Here is a 10,139-nt window from a genome sequence, read left to right as displayed (position 1 = left end):
AAATTCATACGCGTGCGGCCATTTGCCCCATTCATAAGTCGAAAAATTTGGTTGTCGAGGCATTCGTAAGTCGAGGTACCACTGTATTATTTACCACAGCCTATTATGAATATAGAATGCTGCCAGCATGGCCTCCCCGCCCCACCCCGAATTTTACAGGCAAACCAGCATCATGAAGCAACAAATCTTTCATTGTCTGCAACGCCCTACCTTCACAAACTACAGTGCCCAGGATCCTTTGGGTGTGAGGGAATTTGCTTTCAACGCCTGGTGTGTACACAGCTATCTGCTGGGGTCAATGTATTTCCCTGCCCTTCACTCCCAGGCCCGGATTTATGATGAGGCCCTAAGCTACTGAAGGTAATGGGGCCCTCGTCCTTTATATGTCCACCTGTCCTTTGTCAACAACAAATTGTCGCTGTTTTTTGTGTTGAATATATGCTGTATGGTAATTTATGGACCTAATAGGTATCTAAAGCCATTTGCACATGTTGGCATGCAACCAGTCCATACAGAAGGTAGTCACCCTATATATAGAAATGAGCAAGCCAGTGACATTTTAGGGAGCAGGCTAGCAGGCGGGGCCCATTTTTTACATCATAGGAGCCTATACAACACGCAACACTGTTGCTGTATGTAGGTTTTGTTTTATTTGTTTTTCATATTTTGGAAATGTATATCCAGGTTATTTCCTTTAATTTTTTGGGGGGCCCCCAAGAGAGCGGGGCCCTAAGCTATAGCTTGTTTAGCTTATACGTGAGCCTAGGGCTTGGCGATCAGAAGGTTAACGGTTCGAATCCCCACGACGCGGTGCACTCCCATTGCTCGGTCCCAGCTCCTGGCAACCTAGCAGTTCGAAAGCACCTCAAAGTGCAAGTAGATAAATAGGTACCGCTCCAAGCGGGAAGGTAAACGGTGTTTCCATGTGCTGCTCTGGTTCGCCAGAAGCAGTTTAGTCATGCTGGCCACATGACCCAGAAGCTCTCTCAGCCAATAATGCGAGAGGAGTGCCGCCACCCCAGAGTCAGTCATGACTGGACGTAATGGTCAGGGGTCCCATTACCTTTTAAATCTGGCACTGCTCACTCCTAACGCTGCCTCATCGTCATTCCAGACCCAGCCTGCCAACCTGGTTTGAGCCTGCTTTCGACCATTTGAACGAAGGGGCCCTTTGTCTGAAGCAGCCACCCCAGACTGTCCCCCCACCTCCCTCCTTCCTCCACCAGCTAGCCTTGTCTGAAATAGGTCCCCCCCCCCCGCTATTCCCCATTTCCCCTCTGGCTGTCATTCTTTTAAGCATCGATTCTGCTCCTTTCTGTTAGGTCAGATCTCTGGTTGGAGGAGAGGAAGGGAGATGACCTCAGAGGCGAGGGCAGTGGTTGTGGGGAGTGCACCACGCCTCCCATAAGTGGCCAACAAACAAGCCAAGACCACCGGCTTATAAAGTGGGGCCAAGAGAAACCAACGTTCCCCCAATGAGACCAGAGTCGTGAAGATAAGCACAGCACCCAGGCAGCCACCCCCAGGAGGAGGAGCCCCCCTCTGAGTCCACCAGCAACTTCCTCCAAAACACCACCGCAAGCACCCAGCTCTGCCGTCCGACCACTTTGCAAGCCAAGCTCCAAAGCCTCTTCTAAGACCCTTGACAAGTAAGTGCACCTCATCGTCTGACTGGAGGTCTGCTAGGCTGAGCTAGACAATTGTAATGCACACCTTTAGCCGCCAGATAAGCAAGGTATAGGGCGCTTGCACTGAAAATTTGGATCCTTGGGAGAGTTGGATAATTGAGGTTCAGGTAAAGGCAGAAAATTCGCTTGCAGGGAGAGTTTGGTTTTTAATGCAATAAAATAAAGAAACTTTATTAAAGTTAATAAAGGATTAGTGTACTCACATTTTCAAACATATGTTTTTAGCCCTGGGGCCCAGGAACCTGCCTGTTTTCTTTTTTAAAAATAATAATGAAACTTCAGTTTCTCAATTCACACACTAGCAGCCAATTACAAAGAGGGACAAGGAGTTAAGCAGTGAAGCCTCATTGCAGTTGCAGGACAGCTTACCGCATCAGCAAGCATGACTGCCTGCACTTTCGAGAATGTATATGTAGCATGAGGACTAGAAACCTGATTGATTTAGATAGAATGGGACTGTGATTCTAAGATCACAGCACTCACAGCCATGGCTGTTTGAGACTGTATCAATGGACTTCAACTATATACCCATGAAGAAAGAGTCAAAATGAAGTTTTGAGGAAGCAAAACAGTCTTTTCCCCCTTATTCTTCCACTGTGCTTATTCTGTACCTAATCCCCATTCTACCCTCAGCTTTCCACAATGGCCTCCGACAAGCCCTTCCATGTGGTCACTCCGCTGCGGGTCAGCGGCCCCCTCTCCAAATTGGCTGGTACCAAGGTCTACCTGAAGCTCGAAAATACCCAACCCACTTGCTCCTTTAAGATACGGGGCATAGGGAACTTCTGCAAATCGGTAAGGAATGGAGAACGCTATATGGGGAAGGTTCATGGCTCAGTGGCAGAGCAGCTGCCTTGAGTGCAGAAGGCCCCCGGTTCAATCCCCAGCCTGTCCAGGTGGGGCTGGCAGCCTAAAACCCTAGAGAGCTGCTGCCAGTCAGTGTAGGGAACACTGAGCCTCTTGTCGGCTTACTATAAGGTACATTCCCATTTAAGACCAGAAAGAATGGCGAAGGTTACTGCTGGCTTCCTGTACTGCCCTAGGAGAGGCTGTAGCTCAGGTTAAGGCAAGTTTTGGTGTTCCTACAATGGGAACCTTCTACTGGGAAGTGATATTGCACATAAGGGATATTGTTTAATCAGCTTAGGGAACGAGCTTGAAGCAAGCTGCTGCTCAGTCTGGCAGCTGCCATCTTTGTTTGGGGGAAAGGCTCCTTCTGGGAAGAATTGAATCAGGCAGTGAACAGGCATGAAGTATTCAACAGAAGTGTAGTGTCCAGGTCAAGGGATGTAATAGCAGCACTCTAGTCTGCCTTGGTCAGACCACACCTGGAATACTGTGTCCAGTACTGGGAGCCACAATTTAAGAAGGATGTTGACAAGGTGAAATGTGTGCAGAGGAGGGTGACTGGGGTGATCAAGGGTCTAGGAGCCTTATGAGGAATGTTTGTAGGAGCTAGGTATGTTTAGCCTGGAAAAACGGAGATATCATAGCCACCTCCAAATAACTAAAGGGCTGTCACATGGAAGATGGAGCAAGTTTGTTCTCTCCTGCTCTAGAAGATAGGGCTCAAACCCCAACAGCTTCAAGTTACAAGAAAGGAGATTCCAACCAAACATACGAAAAAAATTTCCTTACAGTAAGAGCTGTTCTTTGAGTATTCTGCAAAGGTTTCATTTTGAGGTCAAGAGGACAGAATCTGGTCCAAACCTGCCTGGAAAGAACAGTGGGTGGTGGGGTTGCTTTTGTTGTGGGGTTAAGATGGCTCCTGTTCACACATTCCTATTCTTCTGCTTTCACAGTGGGCCGGAAAACACTGCATGCAGTTTGTCTCTGCCTCAGGTAATGTGGTTTTCTGTGGACACTGTCAGGGTTCCAGGGTTGGGGAGGATCCTGCTTGTGGAAGCTTCCCTTTGGGGCATGTGAGAACAGGATGCTGGACTGGAAGGGCTACTAGCCTGATTCAGCAGGCTCGTCTCATGTTCTTATGTGTACATTAGGGGAAAAATCACACTAAAAGGCTGGTGAATTTTTGCTAGGATTTGAAAAAAAATGTTTCCACAAGCCAACATGGAAATAGAGAGAGCTGAATTTAAGTTTGGAAAAATGAGAGAAACCGAAGCAGTGCAGGGAATTATTGGGTTGTTCTTATTTTTATTATGTATTTTGTGTTTTTAGGTTGTGATTTTAGACTGTGAACCACCCTGAGACCTGCGGGTATAGGGTGGTATACAAATTTAATCAACAACAACAACAACAACAACAACATGGTGGCTTAGAGGCTGAGCTGCAAATCAGAAAGTCCCCAGTTCAGATTTCTCCTCTCCCACAAATTAGATGGCCTTAGGCAGGACACCCTAGATTATATCCAGAATTGGTCATACTCCTCAGAGCCCCATTGAAATTAATGGACATGACCGACTTCATCCTATATAATAAAGTCCCTGTGTCTCTGCGTCCAAGTTTTCCCGTGTGTCCCTGGGTTACTGCGCATGTACCCCAGGGACACAGCGATTGGACCAGAGACTTGGAACGCACGCACGCACGCACGCTCTCCCCCCCTGCCTCCTCCAATCGCCGCTCCCGGCCGGACACCGCCTCACTGCAGGGCACGTCAGGGAAGCGAGGGTGGAGGCCGGCGGAGGCCTCCCCCTCACAACCCTCCCTGGCCCGTGAGAGGAGCGGCGGGAGGCCGCGAAGCAGCGGCGGCGAGGTAGGAGTTTGTGTCCCGCGTCCTTCCTGTCGGCGGCTGCGGGAGAGGAACGGAGGAGGAGAAAGCAGCGCTTTCTCCTCCTCCGTTCCTGCCCCCCTGCCACCAACAACAAGGACAGGTCCCAGGGTTCGGAGAAGCGCTGCGCAAGCGCTTCTCCGAACCCTGGGATGTCTCCTTGCTGTTGGCGGCTGCGGGAGAGGAATGGAGGAGGAGAAAGCAGCATTTTCTCCTCCTCCGTTCCTGCCCCCCTGCCGCCGACAACAAGGACAGGTCCCAGGGTTTGGAGAAGCGCTGAGCAAGCGCTTCTCCGAACCCCAGGATTCTAGCGCTCGTTATTGAACGGGCTGAAATACACTAGTATTATTATAAATGCAGTTGCTCTGTGTCTCTTTATATTTCTGGTTTTTTGCTCAAACACACATAAGGTGTTGTACGCCTTGGGTGGCTGAGGAATGGGGACAACCCTCATGAAGTCTAGCATCATGTGGTGTCAAATGGGCTTTCTTCCAGCGGGGAATGCCGGCCTTGCAACTGCCTACTGTGCAAGAGAGTTGGGGATCCCGGCTACCATCTTTGTGCCCCAATGCACGCCAGCTTTCACTGTGGAGGCAATGGAAGATGAGGGAGCCGTGGTATGCATCAAACAGGTAAGTTTGGGAGGAAGATCAGCCTTAACCCTTTCCCTGGCTTATCACAGAAGAACGAACGTTGGAAGCCTTTAAAAATCACAGTCATCATTCAATAAATCTTTCTTAGAATCCTAGTCGAATAACATGACTTCCTTTCCTCTAGACACTGGAGGAATGCCAAAACACAGCCAAAGAAATGGTAAAGAGATGCTGTAACTCGACCTACGTGCCTCCGTTCGATGACCCTCTCATCTGGTATGTGGTGTAATTTCTCCTTCGGTGGAGAAATTCAGTCCAGTTCAGTACCAGATTAGCCATTTTGAAGCAATACCTGAACCGAAGTGCGGCCATTTTGGCCACCCGATGGCTATTTTATTTCCCCCCACAATGCCCCGGAATTTCAGCCGGGGCTTGGTGCGCTGGAAGCAGGGAATATGGCAGGGGTTCCTGCCAAAATGGACTTCTGCAAAGGAAAAAACCAGACCAGATTTCTCCCCCTCCCCACAAATAAAAACGAGTCAGCGCCCCCTCCCCCAACTCTCTCTTTCCCACCCCTGACCTTTGGTTTTGATGTTCTGGGTCCCCTCTGCTTTGCAGGGAAGGGCACAAGACCATGGTCACAGAGATGAAGGAGCAGATGGGCGAGTCCACACCTGGAGCGATAGTTCTCTCTGTCGGAGGGGGCGGCATGCTCTGTGGGGTGATCCAGGGCCTCCGTGAGGTGGGCTGGGACCAGGTACCCATCATCGCCATGGAGACCCGCGGAGCCCACAGTCTGAATGCTTCCTTGGAAGAAAAGAAGCTGGTGACACTGCCCGAAATTACCAGGTGAGCACACAACACAGTTAGTGGGGGGGCTAGGAGGGTAAAAGACTACCCCTTACCTCAGGGCAGAAGCCACTACTGGTAGCGTGACACCTCATGTGGGCTGGTGCCTACTGGGTCTGGTAGGGCGGAAGGCAGGGAGCCCAACAGTAGGGGGCGCCAGAGCCAATGACAGGCAGGGCCAACCTTCTCCTAGTTTTGTCCCTATCCTCCTCCCTGTGGAGTTCTATAAGCATATAAGCAGCAACGCTGAGACGAAGGAGGAGGTGGCTGATAGCCAGGCTGGTGAGGGCTTACAGAGGGCAGAGGAAAGACCTGCATTGGTTCCCAGTACGTTTCCGAGCACAATTCAAAGTGTTGGTGCTGACCTTTAAAGCCCTAAATGGCCTCGGTCCAGTATACCTGAAGGAGCGTCTCCACCCCCATCATTCTGCCCAGACACTGAGATCCAGTGCCAAGGGCCTTCTGGCGGTTCCCTCGCTGCGAGAAGCCAAGTTACAGAGAAGCAGGCAGAGGGCCTTCTCGGTAGTGGCACCCGCCCTGTGGAACGCCATCCCACCAGATGTCAAAAAGAAAAATAACTACCAGACTTTTAGAGGACATCTGAAGGCAGCCCTGATAGGGAAGCTTTTAATCTTTAAGAAATTAGAGTATTCTAATATTTCTGTTGGAAGCCGCCCAGAGTGGGTGGGGAAACCCAGCCAGATGGGTGGGGTATAAATAAATAATTATTATTATTATTATTATTATTATTATTATTATTATTATTATTATATCATTACAATACAATTTAATACTGGGAGCTAGTGCAGTGGCTAATGTGTCAGACAGCAGGGTTCAAATCTCCACCTGACCATGAAGCACAGTGGGTGATTCCAGTCGCTGGCTGTTAGCCTAACCTGCCTCACAGGGTTGTTGTGGGGATTCAAGGAGGAAAGGGAAAAACACATATAACGCCTTGAGTTGAGCTCATTGGGGAAGAACGGAAGGATATGAAATAATAATAATAATAATAATAATAATAATAATAATAATACAGATCAATAAAATGGCCTCATTGTCATTACACATTGTTCGCCTGAGCCAAATCCAACAAGCAAAATCCAGCCCACTGATCTTCCTTTTCCTGTTCTGGGTCCAGCGTTGCTACTACGCTTGGGGCAGCTACTGTGGCAGAGGAAGCTTTGAAGCTGGCGCAAGAGCACCCTGTCATATCACAGGTTGTCGACGACTGTGACGCAGTGGCAGCCGTCGCGAAGTTTCTCGGTATGTATTCGCAGGACAGCCATCCTGTATTAATGCACTAATTGTGAACTCGTTCTCCACATCTGGATAGTCAGTGCAATTATATAGTGAACTAGAGTTCCCATCTTCTCTGACCATAGGCCATACTGGCTGGGGCTGATGGGTGCTGGAGTCAAATAAACTCTACAAGGCGCCACATTGGCTCTTGCTGCTCCAAGTGCTATTATGAATTTGTGCAGAACTGTATTGCATTGCAGGGGATTCCACGAGATGAGCCTTTGTGTCCCTTCCAACTGTACAATTCTAGTAGTCATTGATTTGTCCAATCCTCTTATTTGTCCAATCCTCTTTTGAGGATCAAGTGGTATATTGCGCTTCAAATGCACAGCATGAGTTACTTCTACGACTGATTACGCGGGTGGCGCTGTGGTCTAAACCACTGAGCCTAGGGCTTGCCAATCGGAAGGTTGGCGGTTCGAATCCTCGCGACGGGGTGAGCTCCCGTTGCTCTGCCCCAGCTCCTGCCAACCAAGCAGTTCGAAAGCACGTCAAAGTGCAAGTAGATAAATAGGTACCGCTCCGGCGGGAAGGTAAACGGTGTTTCCGTGCGCTGCTTTGGTTTCGCCAGAAGCGGCTTAGTCATGCTGGCCACATAACCCAGAAAAACTGACTGCGGACAAACTGGCTCCCTCGGCCAGTAAAGCAAGATGAGCGCCACAACCCCAGAATTGTTCACGACTGGACTTAACTGTCAAGAGTCCTTTACCCATAGCTGTCAAGTTCTCCCCTTTTTTAAAGGGAAATTCCCTTATGCTGAATAGGCTTCCTCGTGAGAAAAGGGGAAACTTGACAGCTATGCCTTTACATTTTTATTTTTTTTACTGATTACGCATGCCTTAGAGCAGCCCCCCCCCCAACTGCGGCCCTCCAGATGATTTGGCCTACAACTCCCATGATCTCTAGCTAACAGGACCAGTGGTCAGGGATGATGGGAATTGTAGTCCAAAACATCTGGAGGGCCGTAGTTTGGGGATGCCTGCCTTAAAGGCAAGGAGAAACAGCAGTGTTGGTTAGAGCATGGTGCTGACAACGCCGAGGTTGCAGGTTTGATCCCCTTACTGTATTGGATAGCTGCATATTCCTGCATTACAGAGGACTGGATCCGATGATCTCAGGGTCCCTCCCAGCTCTAGAATGCTATGATTCATCATCTAGAGAACTTAAATGACCCTTTTGCCTGCAGACGACGAGAGGATGCTGGTGGAGCCGGCGTGTGGGGCATCCTTGGCAGCCGTCTACAGCGAGGTGATCAAAATGCTGCAAAAGGATGGTAAACTCCCCAGCGAGCTGGAATCCATCGTCATCATTGTGTGCGGTGGCAACAACATCACCATGGAGGAACTGGAGCGCTTGAAGGAGCAGGTGTCCGCGGATAACGGAATGGGTGATCTCTTGGAGTGTGAGCTTGCATTGGCAACATTTAACAATCCATGCAACCTTTTTGCGGCTACGCTCCAAAAATCCATGGGGGCGTGTGCTCATTAAAACCTACGGCTGCTTCACCCACCCTGCTCTCCCCGAGCTCTGTGTCACCCCGGGGTGGGAGCAGAGGAGTGGGCGGATGGGAAAACTGGGTTGCAAATATGCCTTGGCGCCTCGGGATTTGGTTAAATCGCCAGTAGATATCCGAGAGTGCTAGATCGCAGAAGGCATCGCTAGATTGCTAGGAGGCCGTTTGGGTTTCTGTGCCCCTTGTGGCGAGTTGCCGAACTGCACATTTTGGCCTCTGCACATTTTGGCTGTGTGTGGGCTGAATAGGAAAGAGTGGCATGGAATCATAAACTGTAGAGTTGGAAGGGGGCTATGCGGGTCATCTAGTCAAACCACCTGCGATGCAGGAATCTTTTGCCCAATGTGGGGCTCGAAGCCACAAACCTGAGATTAAGAGTCTCATGATCTGTCAACTGAGCTAAGGGCATAAAGAGGGCTTCCCGTGCAATGCAGTTTTGAGAAGTCTTCCTCAGCTCTAGTTTATTGCAGCATCGTTTGCTTCTGAATTCCACCTCCTGGTTTGACCTTCAGCCCCAACTTCTGGCTTATTCCTGCCTCCTGGTTTGTCCTTTGTCCTTGATGCTACCTCCTAGTTCAGGCATCCCCAAACTTCAGCCCTCCAGATGTTTTGGACTACAATTCCCATCTTCCCCGACCACTGGTCCTGTTAGCTAGGGATCATGGGAGTTGTAGGCCAAAACATCTGGAGGGCCGCAGTTTGGGGGTGCCTGTCCTAGTTTCTTTCCACAATGACTTCTGGCTTTCTCAGTGTCTTGCCCTCGTACCTTTTAACCCTAACTTCTGGCTTGCCTTTCAGCTTGCTCTGCAGTCTTTTTAGAAAGCCAATTCAGGTGGCTTCTAGAAAGGCAACGACGTTCAGCTGTGGGGATCTTTTTCTCTCAACGATTTATATCTTACACGATTTATTATTTGAACTGTTATTCTCTGGGAGTGCTGTTCTATAACAGCTGGTGTAGTTTTAACCAGTAAACCACCTTGGAGAACTTCTTATCCAATAAAGTGGCATATAATTCCCCCCCAAATAATAATAATATAGTAATGACAATAAAGTTCTGTGGGTGGTTTTTAAAATGGTAAACAGCTGCTTAAAAGTGGGGGATAAATTTCAGTAGAAAGGGATTAGCCCTCTTGTCCCCTACCATAGTCCTGACAAATATCATCCCCCCTTGGCCCCCAGCAACAGATTATCTCCATAAAGCAGGCACGTCCAAAATTTGTTTCGGGGGGCCTAATCCAGCCCACTGGTCAGTTTAATCTGGCCCATGTGGCAGTTCATTTCCTGGGGTAAAATCCTTTTTAAAAGCTCAACTTCAATCCTAAAAGAAGGTTAACAACTTTGGTCGGCCCTCACAGCCCTTGACTTCATCAAAACTGGCCCTTTTTGAAAAAAAGCTTGGACAGCAATAATCCAAAGAGATTGGGAGGGTTTGCATGGCTCTTGCTGCCCTGGAATTCTTCACAGCACCA

The 10,139-nt window shown here is 49.2% G+C and overlaps 1 protein-coding gene across 1 annotated transcript; it reads left to right on the top strand.

Annotated features, from left to right (window-relative positions):
• The first annotated feature begins 301 nt into the window (after positions 1 to 301).
• Positions 302 to 8,705, top strand: LOC118075967 (L-serine dehydratase/L-threonine deaminase-like). The gene is made up of 9 exons (XM_035098404.2): positions 302 to 360; positions 1,323 to 1,649; positions 2,322 to 2,483; positions 3,491 to 3,530; positions 4,912 to 5,048; positions 5,194 to 5,285; positions 5,628 to 5,858; positions 6,997 to 7,121; positions 8,344 to 8,705. The coding sequence occupies exons 3-9, from the start codon at positions 2,331 to 2,333 to the stop codon at positions 8,643 to 8,645; spliced, it is 1,080 nt and encodes a 359-aa protein (XP_034954295.2). The 5' UTR covers positions 302 to 360; positions 1,323 to 1,649; positions 2,322 to 2,330; the 3' UTR covers positions 8,646 to 8,705.
• The last annotated feature ends 1,434 nt before the right edge of the window (positions 8,706 to 10,139 follow it).

The sequence above is a fragment of the Zootoca vivipara genome, chromosome 17 (genome assembly GCF_963506605.1).
Source record: "Zootoca vivipara chromosome 17, rZooViv1.1, whole genome shotgun sequence".
NCBI lineage: Eukaryota > Metazoa > Chordata > Lepidosauria > Squamata > Lacertidae > Zootoca > Zootoca vivipara.
The sequence above is the reverse complement of the archived record's forward strand: the minus strand, read 5'-3'. Positions and strand labels throughout refer to the sequence as shown.

Excerpts from the sequence above, each read along its gene's own strand:
- LOC118075967 (XM_035098404.2), top strand. The coding sequence starts at position 2,331 with ATGGCCTCCGACAAGCCCTTCCATGTGGTCACTCCGCTGCGGGTCAGC. Across the intron at positions 3,531-4,911 it reads GCAGTTTGTCTCTGCCTCAG|CGGGGAATGCCGGCCTTGCA; the intron begins GTAATGTGGTTT and ends GCTTTCTTCCAG. Across the intron at positions 7,122-8,343 it reads AGCCGTCGCGAAGTTTCTCG|ACGACGAGAGGATGCTGGTG; the intron begins GTATGTATTCGC and ends TTTTGCCTGCAG.